This window comes from Microtus oregoni, unplaced genomic scaffold, assembly GCF_018167655.1.
Source record: "Microtus oregoni isolate MIOR12 unplaced genomic scaffold, Mior012 000012F_ref0000307, whole genome shotgun sequence".
Classification (NCBI taxonomy): Eukaryota; Metazoa; Chordata; class Mammalia; order Rodentia; family Cricetidae; genus Microtus; species Microtus oregoni.
The window spans coordinates 2,480,531-2,500,130 of NW_024543071.1; the positions used below are offsets into that span (position 1 = coordinate 2,480,531).

Consider the following 19,600-nt stretch of genomic DNA (forward strand, 5'->3'; position numbering starts at 1 on the left):
CACACCTCAAGCTCAGACCAAGCGCATTAAAAACATTTATTATGGAAAAGAGGCAAGAGCCAGAGCACACCTCTAGCAAGGGTAAAGAGACTGCAAGGCGTCTTCACTCACAGTGCTGCTGCTACAGAAGTTGTACCTGTGGGGGAAGCAGCAGGCTGGTTGGTCAGTGGCTCCATGGCTTCAGTGAGACTGTCAGACAGTGCCTATCCAGCACCCGGGTTTGCTTCCTCAGACTGAAAAACTCCAGGACCCTAGGCAGGGACCCAACTGATTCCAACTAGGGATGTTCTCCTTGCAGGGTGTCCAAATGCTGAAAGTACAGCAGCTACATCACACCAAAGCCTGTAAGTCAGGTTTCCTGTTGCTTCTGTCTTCCAGAAGCCAGCAGTGGCCCTGCCACTGGCCCAGAGCAGGTTTTGTCCTGGAGGTCTACATCTCACTGTTTTTCTGATTGCTCTATTTTGAGCTATCCTTTCTTTCTATGTTTTGAAATTATTTGGTTCCTGGTTATCTTTAATGTCAACTTGACACACCCTAGAATCATCTTAGAAGAGAACCTCAATAGAGGAATCACTTAGATTGAATTGGTCTGTAGGCAATGGTGGAGCACTGTCTTGATTTTTAGTGATTTCGGAGGGCCCAGCCCACTGTGGGCATGCACCATTCCCAGACAGGTGACCCTGAACTGCCCATGAAAGCTAACTGAATATAAGCTGGCCTTTGAGTCATCTAGCAAGCAGAATTCTTCATTTTGCTGTGAAGTGAGCTCCTTAGCCAGAGAATGCCTGCCTTCTAGTCCAGCCTCGAATCCGAATCTGCCTACACTCCCTTCAGTGATGGACTGTGACCTGAAGATGTAGCTAAAATGCTCATTTCCCCATCACCTGGTTGCTTTTGGTTATCACAGCAACAGAGCAGAAACCACAACAGTGGATTCTGTCGCAACTCCCACTAAAGTCGATTCTCTTCCTTGAGACCAAGAGCTTTTCTCTGTGAGCCAGACTCATGTCTATATCCCTTATATGCCAAGTCTCAAAAAAATCCGTTCACACTGAAAACCGCATACTAACTGAAACTAATTCCACCACCCTTTCCCTAGATACCTCTGTCATTGGGAAGAAAATGATCTAACAATCAATGCTTTGCCCTTGCCACATTGAAAACCATCTAAGGGAAATGATCCTCAGTTTCTACAGCAAATCAGGTGGCTGGTGGGGAGGGGATGAAAAACTGGGTAATTTAATGAGAGAATTGACAGTGAGCAAGTGTCTGTCTGGGCGATGTGGGAGACGGATGACTTGGTGATGAAAGAGGACATGAAAAGGAACGAGGCGTGGATGGGTGGGTAGGTGAGAGACTGGGAGGACAGGTGGAGGCAAAGACAGAGGAGCACATAAATACGACCGGAGAGAAGGAATCTCAGATACGTACTCTTTCCCGTTTTTACCACTCTGCACGGTGATTCGTGAAGCTCCTATCTCGGGACTGGAGAAGTTTATCTGATTGTTGTTCCAGAGGAACTTAACCATCTGGATTTCTCCAACATTGACGTCCACATCAATGTCTTTCACGTGTAAGGTATCTGGTGTGAGGGAGCCTCTGATTGCACAGACAGAAATATCATGTCAGCTGGATGCATGACTACCTGGGATGATCTTCACCTATCCTTTCTAGGTAAAGGGGTGCTGGCTTTCTGCAAATACCAGGAAGATCTGCAGACATGTCCAGGGGCTTCACAAACAAACATTTCTGGAGAACACACTTAAAAAAGTCAGTCTTCAGATGTCCATTGTTTTTGCTTGTCCCAAAGAGAAGAAAAGTATTTGGGGTAGCTGGGAACTCAAAGTTTGCTACATGACAAACTGATGCAGAATCTTTGGCTGAAAGATTCATGCAGTTTGGTAAGCACAATTTGTTAATGTCACATTAGTAACTCCAGGAGTTGTCAAAAAAAAAAATTAAACTCGTGTGGAGCCATTAAAATTAGTGCAAAACCGGAATCTGATTTTTACCATCTAAGCTGTGTTTTCGCTCAGCACATACCACCAAGCTCTTCATACATCTAGCATAAGCTAGAGGCTGAGGTCATGAAAGTAATAAGCTGTGGGCCCCAGGCTTCTGTGTATATTGGGGTGGGGAGCTGAAGCGGGGGTTGTCATATAGATGGACCTCATTCAAAGGAAGAATGAAGATCAAGCTAGGCCTAGTAATGCAGGCCTGTCATTCTAATTATGTATAAAGGGAGGCAGGAGTATTTCAAGTTCAAGGACAGCCTGGCCACTTAGTGAGATCCTGTCTCAAAACAAACAAACAAATGAAATGAACAGAAACACTAGAAAAAGGTCTGGAGGTACAGCTCCATAGTGAAGTATTTGCCCAGCCTGTAGGAGGCAAATGTAACACACACACACACACACACACACACACACACACACACACCATAGTCCTGTGATTAACAAAAGCAATCAACACGTGATCCGTTTTAAACACCAAGCCCTTTCTCACAGAGCCTCCTCTTTTCATATACAAAGTGGTGTGACTGAATTAGACATGGCAATTTCTTCCCAGCTTGGATAGTCTGGGCCTTGGGTTCTGCTCCCAAATACCTGAATTTGCAAAGCGGTAGATAACCAAGACTTTATGAGTCATCTCTTAGGGACAACTTAGTTATTGCCCTTGCTACAGAACTTACCTGAAAATTTCATACTGTTTAGAGTTTCCGTTACTTCCATACAGAGAGACCAAGATGTACCCGTTCACTTTCTTTGCTCCAGACAGTGTGACTGACACTTTGTATCTCCAACCTGTGCCAAGAAGTATATTGTTTCAACACACTTATCTTGTTGGGAAAAGAAGTGACCCAACAGGAAGCATTATTTTTCTAAGACTGACTTCCTCTTGGGAATGCGACTGTTTTCTTCCATGGAGTTGACACATGACTTCAGATACTGGGCAAGGTAAGGAGACCAAAGGGACAGAAAACACAACAGCTGAGCACAATGAAGTGTCTGCCCTAATGGAAGAAGGACAGTCTATTGCTACACACATCCCCAGTGGATACAGGAGAAAGTCCCCCTCCTCCATCCCAATTTGTATATTGAGGTCCTGTTTGCGACGACTAGTTTTGTGTCAACATGACCCAGCTAGAGTTATCTTAAAGGTGGGAACTTCAATTGAGAAAATGCCTCCATAAGATCGGGCTGTAGGCAAGCCTGTAGAACATTTTCTTAATTAATGATGGGGGAGGGCCCAGCCCACTGTGGGTGGGGCCACCCCTGGGCTGGTGGTTGGTCCTGGGTTCTATAAGAAAGCAAGCTAAGCAAGCTAAGCAAGCCAGTGGGTTGTTGCTGTGACAGACCTGACCATGTGTTCGGGAGGATTGCGGGAGGACTTTCGGACATCGGGCTAGGAGAGCCACGGAGTGTTGGGAGCTCCGCAGGCTGCTCTCTAGGAGCTTGGAAGAGAACATTGAGAGCAGGGCAGATGAGGGGCCAGGCTTGTGAAGCTTCAGAGGGAACTTTGCGAGTCCCTTAACAATTCTGTCAGGGCCGTGTGCTGTTCTGAGTTAAGAATCCGTGGTTCTGGTCAGCTGGGTTGGAGAATCAGCTGTGATTAGCAAGAGTCCAGGATCACTGAAGCAAAACCTTTGATTTACTGGGGTACTCGGTGCTGCTTAGCTGGAGTGGAGAAATCGGTGACGATTAAGAAGAGGCCAGCATTATTAACGGGAAATCTTCGGGGAATTGTTTCCTGAGAGTCAACACGCAGAAGTCGTGTGTGTTCAGAGGTGGCCAAGATGGTACCTTGTGCTGACAGGTGAACTTAGTAGTGTAAGAGTCTCCCAGGTGGTACCGGTTTTGAAGGCACGAAGGAGTCCTGGAGAGGCTTGGAAGGAGTCACAGAGGCTTGGCACTGTGAGAGCCCAGAAGAAGGCACTGGGGAAGGGGCAACAGGAGTAGCAGTGGAAGCCCAGGATTGTAGGGGTCATGGAGAGAGAGCCTATGAGAGGCTATTGGGGAAAGTGCAGCCCAGTCACAGCAGAGGACCCGGCATTTGGGGGATGCTACTACCGCAGGAGACTGCTAAGTGCAGCAACCATCGAGTGATGCCAGACTGAGTCTAGAAGACAAGCTATGTGTGCTGCAGGGGACGGAGGCTGAGCAGTGACTCAGACCCCTTGGAGGAGCCCAGAAGATCATGAGTGAACCCTAGATGATTGGACATTGAGTTTTTACACTGTGGGAGTTTGGTTTGCCCAGGTTCTTCCTTCTGGAAGTATTTATTTTTGATTTTTCAGGGGCCCATGGTTGAGAGGCTTTTAATCTTAAAAGCCTTTAGGTTTGAAAGAGACTATTTTAAAGAGACTGGATTTTTGGGTGTTTTACTTGTTATAAAGACTGTGGGACTTTTAAAATTTGGAATGTTTATATTGTAATGTTGACATTAATGTGTGCTCTTCGCAAAGAACAAGAAAGAAATGGGTGTGGCTTGACAGTGGTGTGTTTGTGTGTCAAACTGACAAGAGGTCAACAGAGCTGACTAGTTATGCCTGCTTGACACCAGCTAGTGTGGTGGCTATCTTTAGAACTCATGCTACAGACTGAGTTAGTTATCTGAAAGGAGGGAACCTCAGTTGAGAAAATGCCTCCATAAATTTGTAAGGCATTCTTTAAATTAGTGATTGATTGATTGGTTAATCAGCCCATTGTGGGTGGTGTCATCCCTGAACTGGTGGTCCTGGGTTCTTCTATAAGAAAGCAGGCTGAGCAAGCCAGGGAAATAAGCCAGTAAGCAGCACCCGTCCACCTCCTCTGCACCAGCTCCTGTCTCCAGGTCCTTGCCCTTCCTTAGTTCCTGTCCTGAGTTCCTTCAGTGATGGAGTGTTACCTGGAAACCTAAGCCAAATAAACCCTTTCCTCCCCAGCTTGCTTAGGTCATGGTGTTCATCACAGCAACAGGAACCCTAACTGGGACTGCTGATGCCATACTGTTAGGGGAGGGGAACTTGGGAGATAAGTCTTGAGAGCAGAAGCCCATGGATGAGATTAAAGGAACTTCAGGTGGCTCTGCAGCCCTCTGTGCCCTACTCATGGGCAGGATACAATAGGAAGATGCTTGTGTGCAGAACCTGACTGTGCTACTGTGCACACCTCACTTCAGCTTCCAGGACCTTGGGGGAATAGATAGGTTTAAAAGCTCTCAGTCTACAAGAGTGCTGCTGTAGCTGCCTGAACTGGCTAAGGCTTGGTTGCAGGTGGCTTTGTTATTCGTGGTATTTGATCATCATCTTCTTTTCCAATTGGTCAACACTTACATTTTCTTCTCAATCTTTTGATTAAAAGCAATCCTATGCGTAAGACTCTTTGGCCCTTCTGTGTTTCTGTAGAATGTTCTGAGAAGCAGAGTGATGGCGTCAAGAGAATGTGCATGTGCAGATACTTAATAGGTACTAATGAGTATTCGTTTTATGATAAAGGTGGGATTGCATGAAATAATGTAAGTGTATACTATATAATCACTTAAATTTAAAGCTGCTGCAGAAAAGGCTTTTCCATTAGTTTGATCTTGTGTTTTCTAATGAGAATTTGGGCAAAGTGACACCCATGACGATGGAGTGTTGCGTGTACATGCATGCATGTTTGTATGCATGCATGTTTGTTTGCATGCATGTTTGTTTGCATGTGTGTTTGCATGTGTGTGTTTGTATGCATGCGTGTTTGCACGCATTGCGTGTGAGTGTGTGATAGGTGTCAGAGGGTAGTCAACTCTGATTTTTCTGATTTACAATCACATTGCCTCAGTTGCCCTCTTCTTGCATCAGTCCGTGCATCTTCTCTGTCATGAGAAGGTGGACATGTGGTTCAGTCCCCCCGTTTCCTCTAGTTCCCCTGGGAGTTATTGGTTAAGGGAGTGACTATGAGCCCCGAGGCATGGACTCTTCTGCCACCCTTATTTTACTGCTTGAGCTGGTGACAGCTGAGTTTTTGTCAGTTAATTAAGACCAAGGGGTTTCACTAACAGAGTTCAGGTGCTTTTAAAATTATTTTCTAGGAAATTTTAAGTGAAATGGGAACTTACGAGCAAAGTCCTCAGTATCTCCTGTGTTCAGAAAGAACGTTTGTTCCACAGCAGCGGTTTTCCCGCTAAATTGATCAGCATAGTGTCCCATTTGGGGGCACCCTTCATCTGGACAAGGGAAGCAGCCATTCTAGCGGGGAGAGATCATTTGTTAGCAGGAGATCTTGCCAAGATCACTCCTTCTTTCCTCCCTCCCTCCCTGCTTTCCTTCCTCTCTCCCTCCCTCTCTCCTTCCTTTCTCCCCTCCCTTTTCCCCTCCCTCTCTTACCTTTCTTTCTTCCTTCCTATTATTTAACTACTGATTTATTGATCTATCTTTTATCTATTGTCTATTTTCATTTTTATTTCTATTCATCCTTCTGATTATCAATCTTTTATTCACCCTCTTGGTTACTTATTCATCCTACTAGCTCAAACATGCTTGGATTTATTTATCTATACATCCTTGGACCCATGGACCCACGCATTCATTCTCAGAATTGTACATGGCTTCATCCTTTATCATGCAGAAGACCCAAAAGTGTACCTTGAAAACTTATAGCTGGGAGACAAGTCATATAGGAAAATGTAAAATAAATAGGAAGGGACTGTGAGATAATGCCTCTAGGGAGAAGTCATTTGGGAAGACAACAAGTTACTTCCAGAGAAAAACGAGGATCTGGGCCAGGCATGGTGATACACATGCCTTTAATCCCAGCACTACAGAGGTGGTTGCAGTCAGATCTCTGAACTCGAGGTCAGCCTGGTCTATATATTGACTTCCAGAACAACCAGAGCAAATAGGGTGACCCTGTCTCAAAATCACAAAACAAGACAAAAGAAAGAATGAAAGAAAAATGAGGATCCTTAATCACTTGCACTTCACCGTGAACGATTTTACTCACTTGGATCCCACCTGGTGCTCCTTAGACAGCTGCTCACTCACAGGGCCTTCCAATCAGGTGAGCGCTGTCTTTGTTCTCTGACCTTATGCCTTACCCCAAGTACATGGTTTAAGATTTGAAAGAGACAGACGGATGCTAGAGGCAGTACGACTGCTCAGTCCCCTGCGGTAACCAGTGCAGGCAAGGCCACTCACTAAGAAATTACAGACCATGATGATCAGATATGAGATCCTTTTCAACTGATACATCTCAGGATGTCAAAGTCAACATTTTGGAAAAAAAAGAATTTAAATATATTTTTCTTGATAAAGATATTTTCAAAAACCTGAGAGTTTTGCAATTCTTGATATAATAAGTGATTTGGGTGAAGAGTGTCAACAATTTTTTTTCCGAGTTTACTGCTGAAAATGGGGATCCCTAAAAGGTCGTCTAGAACTGGTTACTGTGTTTATAACAGAGATCTAGCAGACATGAGCTTACTGGGTAATCGACTTCAGCTACCAAATACTAGAGGAAGCACTGGGGAACGGATGCTCCTGGTTGTGATCCACTAAGAAGGGACCATCTCAACCACAAAACCAGAAAGGAAGAGGCAATTGGAGAGCATGGAGCATTCTCCCAACCCCCCTGTCTGAATCCTCAGAATTATCTGTGTCCTGGGAGACTGAGGGAAGATGGTGAACTGTACAGAATCAGAGGGGAAAGAGACATGACAATAAATGCAATGCAGAAAGAAAAGGGATGGGGGAGGAAAAACAGAGGGAAGAAGGAGAGACAGGGAGGAGCGGAGGAGAGCTGGGGTGAAGGAAGTAGGAAGATGGAAGGAATAGGGGAAGGCTATGAGGGACAAAGGAAGGACGGATGGACAGTGTCAGGTTAACACAGGTAAATGGAGTTTCAACCACGGGCTGTGCATTTAAAATGTTAGTGCATCAGAGAAGGATTTCTTAAGTGCCCTTTATAGGAGGGTGGCCTTGTTCTCGGAGACGAATGCCGAAGGATCTCTGAGTGCAGTGCCCTCATATTTCTGATTCTCTTTCACACGGTACAGAACACACATACATGCTAGTGTGTGAAACATGAGCAATCGGCGTGTGTAAGTGACAGGTGTGACAGGCACTTTTGTGCTCCTCTGTCAACCTGCTTGTTGACTGGGAGTTTTCTAAGTGAGAACCTGGGGACCGTGGGGAGGTCCAGTGAGACCAGCAACGTGGTCTCTTCTTCAGTCCACTTCCCTGCTGGAGAAAGATGGTTTTGGAAACCTCCTCAGTCCCCTCCCCCTCAACCCTGTTTATGTCTGTGGAGTCGATGGCATCTTTTCATTATTTATGTCACAGAGACAAACACAACCAGCAGGGCCACCAGGCTCGTCTCCGGGGTCCTGGAGTGACCTACCTTCTGGAACTCCTCATAGGAGCTGCAGGGGAACCCCAGGAAGCCATCCGGGTGGAGAATGCTGCTGTTGTAGTACATGAAGCTCCGCAGGTGGTTGCAGGCTATAAAGTCTTGAACTCCTGAGAAAACCAAGGCCACAGGAATGAGAGAAGGGCCTTCACCTTCACAAGGAGCAGCCGCCACCCCTCAGGAGTCGGGGCCAGGCAACTGCTGGGAGTGTCAGGTCCTAGAAGTATGCTTGTTAAATGTGTGTGACGTATGTGAAATGACCGAAGGATGGGGGAGCCAACCGGCAGAGAGAGAGAGACAGACACACAGAAAAAGAAATAGACACAGACAAGTCCGCATATTCATGGAAAGAGAAAACAGAACAATCCATTAAAAATGCTTTTAAAGACTTAGCTTTTAAAACAGAACACACATACAGGTATGCAAGTAGGGAGAAGAGAGACAGAGATAGTCAACAGGTGATCTTCATTGTCCCTGAATGCTACACCCTTGGGTTCAGCCGACCATGACTGGACCATGCTGCTAGGTCTTCGATGGTTATGTTTGTACCAAGTGTGTGCTGATTTCTGGTCAGCATTTCCAGAACACCACTGCGTAGCAGCCATGAGGGTGTTCAGCCTTTCCTGGGGGCCAACCCTTTTCAGGTCTCACCGTTAAGGCTGAGTTAGGCTGAGTGACTCCTTCTCCAAGCTAGCCCGAGCTCAGGTGATCCCAGTGTACCACCTCCTACTTTGACCAACGATGCTTTGTTGGGAAAATCACTTTTCATTTCTCCAGTTACTTAACATAAAACTTCCCATGGAGGAATCTAACAAGACCGTTATGGGAGTCCCTCATCATGAAAGGACCTTTGTGGGTGGGGTAGCTTTGCCCTCTCGGCTCCTAGCCCTGCCTGCCGTGCTTACAGCCCATCATCCTGTTCAGAGTGCTCACACCAGTGCCCCTCAGTAGACAACAGAACCTGCTTTAAACTTAATTGTTTCTTTCATCCAAAATTGCTGCTCAGGGATCCCATAATAGAGGAGAAAGTGTGTTCAATTGTTCCCTGTGCCCAGTGCCTGCGTGACTTGCGTGGCATACAATAGAAACACACACCAGTGCTCATGACTGGTTCACTCTAAATTGCCTCTTTAATTAAACCTGGGTTCTCTGCTATTGTGTGTGCCCTGCTCGTCACTTCTGGGATGGGGCAGCTGTTATTATGGCTCAGGCTTCTTTAGGGGGAGAATAGCCAGTCCCCCCATGAGTTACTAGATAAGGGGCCAAGAGGTCGAAAGCTCTGTTTATTTCTCACGAGGTGCTGGATGTCGCTTTATCCAGACTACTTGCACATGGGGCATTAAAAAAACTACCACAAACTCCTCAACAGCATATGCTTGCTGCTTGCTTCAGGTCAGGGCCAGGTTCTGGGGTGATGGGGTCGGGGTTCTCTAAGACCTAGCCACATGGAGCTTCCAGTTCAGAAAAATAATAACAAAAAAATAATTACTGATCCCAACGCCCCTGTCTCAGAGAGGACAGTGATTCTGGTCTCGGAAGAGGGACAAAGAGAGCAAGCAGCTGTCATATCAATGGCTCTGGGATGTAGCTTATGATTAAGGGTTTAAGTCCTGCTCTCCAGATGAACACAATTACACACAGGCTTCAGGAGGCCACACTGTGGCTAGCAGTTCAGGCCTCCCTGCCCATGAACACTCCCAGTTCCTCAGGGTGCATCTTCTTCTAGCCAGCTACCTCAGTCTCCTACCCGACACAGCCAATTACAAGAAAGGCAGAACCTCCACCGCCTGTGGGTGCTCTGCTGTCTTTCAACGAGCAGGAGCTGAGGATGTGATGGGGGTGGGGGCGAAGCCAGAGCTGGGGGTTTGCCACTGTGTCCACCTTATCCTGCTAGTCTGGCAGCTGAGATATGAGCTCAGAGCCTTCCAGTAAGAGGCCAGGCTTATATATCGCATAGCCTTGAACAAAGTATGTAGATTTCCAGATGCCATGTGTCTGCATGTATGAAGCAGGGCCAAATATCTCACAGTGTTATGAACACCTGACTCGGAGCAAGCCCGTGATAGACGGCAGCAAGGTGATCACTATGGTGGCCAGACTCATACATTCTGCTTCCGTCCCCAACTCGCAGTTACCCCTTTGGTGTGGGAGGGTCTTCTGTCTGTGTGCTGCTTTTATTGGTTAATGAATAAAGAAACTGCTTTGAACCTATGGCAGGGAAGAACAGAACTAGCTGGGAAAGTTAGGCTGTACGCTGGGAGAAAGAAAGGCAGAGCCAGAGAGAAGCCATGGAGCCCCTGGAGACAGATGCTGGGAACTTTAGCTGGTAAGCCACAGCCACATGGTGATACGCAGAATAATAGAGATGGGTTAGTTTAGGATATGAGTTTAGCCAGAAATACACTTAAGCTATTAGCCAAACAGTATTGCAAATAATATGGTTTTCGTTATTTCGTGGCTGGGCGGCCCGGACGAAGAAGCAGCTTCTTCTAATACCTGTTCAGTTCATTCACACACCTACCTTGCCATATTCTGTTTACATCAACAATGGTGGAAAGGGTGTTTTTCTTACATCCAGGCATTTCCTTCCCTCCGTTTGGAAAGAAATCCAGATGGCCCACCTTCTGGCTCATCCCAAAACCTGAAACATTTGAAGCAGAATGATCAGGGGTGTACACGGTCCCAAGGTCACATCTGTACCTCACATCGGTACATTCAAACGGAAGCATGGGCCTTGGCAGTTTTCTCCTTCGCCACATCAGTTCTCTCTACAAACAGTTCTCAGGAGGGCAACTGGCAGGGCAAGGAGGAAGGAACACAGGAGACGAGGAGGGAGAGGATGAGCACGTGTATCTATCTGTGGATATGTGGATATGCCCATCTGCCTACTCTAGAGAGGCCCTGGACAATATTGGTAAGTCCAAGATCAGAAGCATGCATCTAGTTAGCACGTATCTAGTAGCGTGTATATTACATTATTTGTTTAAATATTTGGTCTCTGCATTATGTATGTTTAGATTATGTGTGTGTTGAGTGTCCATGTGTAGATACATGCACTCGAGTGCAGGTGCTCTCAGAAGCCAGAGGTAGAGTTACAGACCACTGTGAGCTACCCAGCATGAGTGCTAGGAACCAGACTCAGGTCTTCTGCTAGGGTGGTACGTCCTTGCAACACTAAGCAAGCCCTCCCTCACTGTGGTGTCTTATGCTTGTGATCACAGTGAGCCTATGGCAGAAATTCTCTAAAACTGAACACCATCTCAAATCTTCTAGACTGTATTGCTGTCGCAAAGCTGCGGAGGTTCTTCGGGAAGGCGCATTAGAGTTTTGAGGTGCACAGACCTGTGCTCAAACCCTGGTTCCACTGATCAGCTAGCGAGTCTCCTTAGCTGTGAGGTGGTGACAATGTCCCTTTCATGGGGCTGTGTCATAAGCTGTCTTGTGCACGATGCTCAGGGCAGCACATGTTAGGTACCCGGTAAATGCTATCTCTGTCATCGTCTTGGTCCCTGTTGCTAAAGCACGCCTTGTGTGTTTCTTAAATGGTTATCTGATACAAAGCACTGGTTTTAGAAGCATTTAACACAACAAGGATGTGGTTCCAACAGGACAAACTGTAACCAAAGCTTTGGCATTTTTTTTAAATAAAAAAATTAAGTCTAAAAACTTTACAGTCAGGTCAAGTGAAAACATGTACTACTTTGGATGTAGGGAGAGATGCAGGGATGGATGTGTCATCACCTCCCTAGGCTATAGAAGAGTTTTTGGTTTGGCTTGGGATTGCAGACTCCATGTCAGCATCATTGTACTGGGTGATTGTTGTGGCTGGTATCCATAGTTACTGATTGGGGCCTAAGGTGCATTGTAGCTATTCATGCTGAATCTTCTCTCTGCAGCTGTGTGGGTGGTCAGTGGGGGTGTCCCCTGGACATGATGACATCAGTCACTGGTCATGAGGAATTGGGAGTGAAGAACTCACCTAGGTTGGGAATCATGGGTTTACTATCTGTGTGAATCACATCTACAAACATGGCATCTGATGGGTCCAGCCGGACTTCCTCTGGCAGGCCTTGGAAACAGGGCTCCGCAGGGTCCAGTCCTGAAGGGTAGAATGGCGGCAGAACAATCGTACCCCACAAAAGACAAGTCCACAGTCTGAAGTAAGGATGCCAGGGAAAGAAAGCCCTCCATACCCCATCCATCACCCTTCTGGGAGGCTGCAGCTCCTGGTCTACTTGAGAGAAAGAAGTGAGGGCAGACAGTGGGGAGCAGGAAGGTTGCCTAGAGCAGGTTCAGAAACTCCTAGCGTTAGCTCCAGGGAAGATCTGGGTGGGACCTCATCCCTCTCACTTCCCCTTTTCTGATCACAAGCTCCATGGCCTTGCTCAGCTGTTCCCCAGTCCCTGGGACCCATGCTGCTCCCAGTCTTTTGACCCTTTGACAATTCTTCCCTTATTTAGCCCTTTCTTCACTAAAGCCTCGGCTCAAATACAGCCTTTGCATGGAAACTTTCATTTCTCCTCGGGTCCTAGACACAGCATTGTTTTGTGGTCGTAAATTCTGCTTTGAATTTGTCTATTTATTTTTCTTCTACACACTGGCCGGGTCTGTGGGTTTCCTGAAACAGAGTCTGTGCCCAGCATTTTCAGAGAGGAGCCGAGATGAGGAGAAGATAGAATATCTCTGTTCAAGTGTCTGCCCCCATCCAGAGAGCCATCCATCCCTCTTCCGGGTTTATTATGAAAATCCCATGAAAAGATGGAACAGACAGGCCCCTGCAAACTGACAATGTCTACGGGATTATAAAAAACACTATTCCTGTCCTTCAATCCAGTGCCCTGAGCGGGGCAGGTTCAGCAGGCACAAAAGCAGGAACTGTTTCAGCTGTCTTGTGCTCGTGAACGTTGTCTGTTTCCTTCATTCACCGAGCATTTCCTAAGTGATTTGTCTCTAACTGGCTGTGCCTGACTGAGCAAAAACATTCAAGGAGTGAGTGGAACAGATACATTTTAAAAAATCACTACCAGTAATGTCCCCAAAATTAGTTTTTATAAGCCTGAACCTGGTTATATTTTTCTTGTTTCGGAAACACATTTTTATCTATGACTGTGGATTTTCTAATAGGCATTAAAAAACAAGGCCAAGTCGTTTTGAGTCAGGATATCACGTAATGTCAGGAAAGCAGGAGGGGTGTCCTGTGCGTGGGACAGACACTGGTAGAGGCTTCCCCTACTTACTTCCCTGGCCCTTGGACCCCAAATTGGCTCTCAGGACTCTTACCTGTGATCCTGCCCAAGCGACCCTCAAGTCTCCTGCCTGCTTCCCCAGCCACGTGTGATCCCAGACTGTGGCCGATGAGATGCACATTCTCTGGGCTGTAATTCAGCTCTGTCTGTGGAAAGAGATTTCCACGTTAGGTTCCCAAGAACCACGTGGGAACGAGAAGGTTGGGGAGTAGAGGCTGGTCTTTGCCAGAGGATTGGGCTCTTTGGAGCTGGAGACTTCAGGGGATTGAGCCTTCCATCAGGGACTGCTTGGCCAGGTCATACTGCAGTCTGTTAGGCCCGTGGGGACGGTTCTCTGCTCTTCAGTGCGGCAACAGTGCTGGCCAGTGGCCACCACACTAACTGCAGGCCGCCTCTCAGGCTGCTGCTGCCACCTGGTGTCGCCAGGGAGGCCTTCGCCCTGGTTATAGAGGACTGGGCGCTGCGAAAGCGGAACTTGGACCTTCTGGAACTTACAGCAGGGAAGAGAGGGAGCCAAGTGTAAGTCCCCACCCCACCCCTCTCGCATATAAAGTGTGAAACTCAAAAGCTTTCTTACACCGTCCCGGTCTGCTTTCAGTTCCCAGAACAGCTTGCAAAGAAAGCCTTAGGTCAAAAGGGGAAACTGAGGCTCCCAGGTCCACAGCTCGGGCACTGTGGACAGTCAGCAGGGAGTAAGGTTGTTGCTTCACCTCTGGAGGGGCGTTGAGAATTTGGTTTGCTTGATCAATCTGTCGCTCCAGCCCTGCACTTGGTCCCAGCAACCTTCTCCGCCCCTCTCTAGCCCCGCCCCTCTCAAGTCCTGCTTGTACCTAACTCTGGCCTTCTCTCTAACTCTCCCCCAGACTTGGTCCCACCGGGACCTTACCGACAGTACTTGTACTAAGTAAGCAATCTCAGCGCCCACAACCCGAGTGTTGTAGGCGGCTTGGGTGTATTCGGCCTTGGCGCCGTGCCTCCAATCGACGCAAATACAGTTCACTTTCTCCACTTGAAACATACTCTAGGGAAAAGAAAGAAATAGAGAGAACAAACTTCATAAACAGGCCAGGTCGCACACCCCAGAGATAGGAATTCACCTCCATAAAGCACTTGGGTCTTGCCAGCATCTCAGTTTCCCGCCTGCCATCACAGTTGACCCTGAGGGTCGCGCTGTGAACTGGGTATGCTCATCTTACTTAAAAGATGTGGAAACTGAGTCCCGAGGGGATGAGTTCCTAGCCTTGGGGCTCAAAGTCAGGTCCAAATAAACGACCTGGTCAGAGAAAAACAAATTCTTAGGCTGTGAAACTCACAATGCATTTCATCGGGTACGCTAGCCCATCTCAAAGGCTCCAAACCTGCATGTGGCCAGGGGCACAGACACAGACCATGTCTGTCACCACAGAACATTCCGTGAGCTACCAGAGCTTAAGAGGACAATATGTTTGTTCAAGTTACTGCTGCACACGAGTCAAGACAGAATTTCAGCTGGTGTGTCGAGTGTACTAGCAACCGTCGGAGAGCGCGGCAGTGGCATTGGAGGAGAGAAGTGAGCATTCCTTAATAGTGTTTCTTTGAACATTTCCTTTCGTGGTGTCGGGGGCACTGAGTGTGGGGTTCGGGGGAGGAGGACGGATCATCACCTTGCATATGTCAACCGGCCAGCTACCCTCTCCCTTGTCTGTGAAGCCATGGATGACTAAACGTGTCTTGCGGTCCAGTTGGAAGCTGGAAGCCTTGATGGTGGCTGGGTCAGTGGCAGAGATCTCCTGGTTTAATTAGACAAGATGAGTTTGGCTATTGGTCTGGCCCATCTGCAGGCTAGTGACAGACAAACAGGCCAGTGAGACCGAGATCCCAGGCTCAGAACCACCGAGCTGAGTTCCGTGAATACAGAAAGTACAAGCTCACTGACTTCCTGTTTTCCTGAACCTTGAACCTAAATCTAAGTGTTTCTGTCAAGCGTGGCTCAGGCAAGACGCTACCGTGGGATTAGCAGTAGCTGTGACTCAGTTCCTCAAAGTCACAGGTATCTTCATGCTGCTTGGTATCATTTCTAATTATTACCACTTAGTTACAGGAGTTTTTAGAGCAATCTTTATTGAGATGATAAAATAGCATATTTAATACTATGCTTCTTATTTTCTATTTTATTCATATTCTGATAATTGTTTTCAATCAAATTGGTTTCCTTTGCAGCCCATTAACTTTTATATCATTTATTTGGGATATTATCCTGAGAACGGCCTTTAGGCTTCCTCCAGTAGCTAAATAGATTCCTGGCTCGGGGAAGGTAGGAAATTCTTGACTGGACACCACAAGCCTGAACTCCAGTTCTGGGGAGCCTGATACTTTAGAGCAGACTCCCCCATGCCCACAGACTTTCTTAGGACCCTTCTGCCAGCACATGCTAGAAGGATAGGACATTAACGGTGGTAATGGCTGCTGGGGTCTACACAGCTTCCCGGCTGGAGGAACCAAGTCCTAGAGTGGGTGGCCCAGGTACCTAGAGGCAGACCCGCATGCTAGGGACCAAAGCTTGAACTACTTGAACTCATACCAAAGACATCATTGAAAACCTCTCTGGTCACCTGACCACCTGGGGCAGGCCTGTTCTGAAAGTCACCCCAGGGATCTCGTATTTTCAAATCCTTTGTGGTTAACTGTACTCTGTCCTTTCCTGTCTTGTGGATTCTTGTTTTGTATATGTGATTGCCCCATTGCCATGATGAGAAAGTGACGGAGGATGTAGTTGGGTTATCCATTTATTCTCCGTAAATGTCACCATTGCTCTTCTTGGGACACAGTCCTAGGGTGGACCTGGAGACCTATACACTAATATGTAACTGTATGTACATTTTTGGATTTTATTCCTATATTCTCTCTGATGCTCAGGGGTTATGACTCTTAGAATCAGGAACTCCCACATCCAAGAACTGTTCCAAAGTGCCAATTCTGCCCTAGCTAGCTACTCAAGGGCCCCAGCATGTGGTCCAAACTGACCGTCATCCAGCCCAGCCACCCTATGCCTACACTTACTTGGTAGTTGTTTGGATTTTCATTTGTGTACAGAAGAAATTTGGTATCGATGTCCTCTGGGGACCAAGGTAGTGCCGTCGAAGGCCGCTGAAGCATCCCTGCCCATGGCTTCTCATTGGAAAAGCAGCCCAGATGTCCATAGCAAACCTCTTTCCCTGGTGCAGGAATAACCACAAACAGGACAGACATGAGGTTCCGGGAAGACATAATGTCATCTGCCACAGGAAGGGTGGACCCTGGCCAGACTGGTCATCTTGTTAGGTACCAGAACTCCTGTGCCTGTAAGAGACGTCTGGATGTGGGTGCATCTGACAAATTCACACTTCCAGGCTTCCCCCTCAGAGAGTCTGACGTTAACGGTTCTAGGTTGACCCTACTACAGAATATTTAATAAGCAGTCTTACCAGGCAAATTCAAGACACAGTTACCTGTAACAAAACAGCCCTGGGAGCTGCTACTTAGCGCGAGTGACGCCACTCTTCACGTTAAGTACCTACGACGTGCCTAGGCCCACCAGCACAGGCATGCGGTTTACTCAGTCTCCACCCTCAACTGTTCCTCTCCAGGATGGCGATAGCATCCTCACCTGTGACGGTGGCCACCAGAAGGCCGATGGTCCAGCAGAGCAACATCTCCCCCGGTGGAAACAGGTATTTACTGACACCCACAGGCACAGGGATGAGGCCAGCAGGGGCAGGGCTCAAAGAGGTGGCACCTCTCAAGTGTACCCGGGAAGGTGAGCCACTAGAAGCCCAGCAGCCTGGACTATATAGATGAAGATATCTCTGGAGGGCGGGACCAGAAGCTGAGGCCTCCCAGGGTATAGTGAGCCAGACCACACCACCCTGGGATCTTGGGCCGAGTCTTCTCCTGAAGCCACCTCCCTTTTGGCGCCAGTCCCCACTTCTGTCCTTGTTTAGGTGGCACTGTGACTTACTGTGTTACAGGGGATATATAGCCATGATCAGAGGACATGATCTTCCACAAACTTGCTTTATCTTTTGGACTCTGTTGAAGAAATTCCAGGACAGGAGGTTGCATCTGAGTGCCCCGAACCCCAGTTATCATAAACACAGGGACCAGCACGGTCTATGGAGCAGGGCTGTTATGAAGAGAAACTCAAGGGAAAGAAACAGGGATGGGTTATGAGAAAGAACGGATTCTGTGGTTCTTTCTGAGTCAACATGTTCAGTTGCCAAAATACTGCTTCTAAAATAAGAACAGGGAAGAAGATACACCCCCTCCTCCCTGGCTCTACCTGTATAGTTGGCATCACAGTCCCTCCAGACACACGGTCTCCAATCACATTGCTACTCTGTTGTTTTTAACAGTCCCAGGAGTGGGTGTCCTCGGACTTGCTCTTCAATTTAAAGTAGTTGTGAAGACACATGCCTTGGTCACTTGAGAGGTGGGGTGGGTGGCCCACAGTCTTCCACCCTAGTGAACCCAGAAAGAGACAGGAAAGGCCCAGAAGGGGGGTGGAGAGAGCCACACTGGTGTCTTTGTTCCCAGCTGGGTTAGTTTAGAAATAACCTTGTCTGTTTGCAGAGCACCTGTGAGCTGCTAACTGTACTTTGGCCCACAGATAAGAAGCAGAAGTGTTTTCTGTCCTTCACAGCTAAGAAGCAATCCTGGGAACAGCCAGGTGTCACCCTGCTATGTTCTAGGTGGATATATCGCATGGACACACTGAAGGACACAGATCTTTAGTTAAACTTAGCAGAGAGTTCTGGGGCATGCATGCTGCTGTGGATACATTTGGGTCAAGATTCCCTTTGGCTAGCGGTGCCTGTGGTGGTTCTGTTACGACATCTGTGATGATCTCTGTCTTTTATTCCTCTCAGAAGGCATCTTTGAGATTCTCCCATGTTCTTACATGCAACAGTAATTTTTTAAGTGTGTGTGTGTGTGTGTGTGTGTGTGTGTGTGTGTGTGTGTGTATGTGTCAGGGTTGTTCTGAGGCCAGAAGATGGCATCAGATGCTCTGGAATTGGAGTTGTGGCAGTTGTGAGTACCCCAATATGGATACTGGGAACTGAACTCTGGCCTGCTGCAAGAACAGCAAGCAGTCTTAACCACTGAGCCATCATTCCAGCACCCACTGCTTTTGACAATTACTGTACAGTCAGTCATGGCGGGACAGGAACACCTGGGTGATGGTGGATCCCCTTTTGAGCAGGCACTGAACCTAAATGACACAAGAGAAATCAGGAATGTCTGTAGTTTTATAGTGATACCCAAGAAAGAGCACACCCCATGCTCCCCACCCCAGTTGCCTTGAAGGTATTCCCAAATGCTCCCACAGATGTGGTTCTTGCTAAGCACAGAGTGTTTCCAGTGATGTTTCTAAGGCACCACCAGCATCTTATTCTCTGGGTGGTAGATATGGCAAGAGTTGGGCTTTGTTCCAGAACAGCTGGGGGACAGGTTAGCCGTATTTGAAACCAAAACGCTTGTCTCAACCCCACACAACCCATTCCAGTGAAACCTTGTGAATTCAGTGCTGGTTATTGGCCTCAAGAGGTTGAACATAGACTAGCATTTTACCGACCCATTTCCATGGCAAATGACACAAGACTTGACCGTGAGAAAGAGCAGCTTCCCAGATGTGAATTAGTTAAGCTACACCCTAAAGAAGAAATGATATTTCAAAATTGTTAGATTAAAAGTGTTTTGTGTCAAAGTTAGGATTTTAAAAAATATAAAAGCTGCTCTCCCTTTCCCAGTGGCTACAAACTGCCACTATCTCCTCAACGGAGAGGTGGAGCTTCATCAGTTCCTCCTCCTTCCTTGCTGGGATTTTTGTCTGGTTTGATTTTGTGCACACTCCCAGACATTCTGAGTTCATGTGTGTAACTATGCCACCATGTCTAGCAAATGCTCATACAGGCCACAGTAAGTAGACTTAGTGAGTATTAAGGAAGGAGAAAGGGGAGGGGGACTCGAAAA

The 19,600-nt window shown here is 47.3% G+C and overlaps 1 protein-coding gene across 1 annotated transcript; it reads right to left on the reverse strand.

Moving 5' to 3' along the window:
* Nucleotides 1–22: 22 nt before the first annotated feature.
* LOC121454492 (pancreatic lipase-related protein 2-like) lies at nt 23–17,319 on the reverse strand. The gene is made up of 12 exons (XM_041661869.1): nt 17,238–17,319; nt 16,652–16,806; nt 15,256–15,381; nt 14,499–14,633; nt 13,647–13,758; nt 12,346–12,465; nt 10,888–11,007; nt 8,358–8,476; nt 6,079–6,208; nt 2,693–2,804; nt 1,432–1,599; nt 23–136 (listed from the first exon to the last, which is right to left on the reverse strand). Exons 1-12 carry the CDS (start codon nt 17,281–17,283, stop codon nt 73–75), a joined length of 1,407 nt encoding a protein of 468 aa, XP_041517803.1. The 5' UTR covers nt 17,284–17,319; the 3' UTR covers nt 23–72.
* Nucleotides 17,320–19,600: the final 2,281 nt, after the last annotated feature.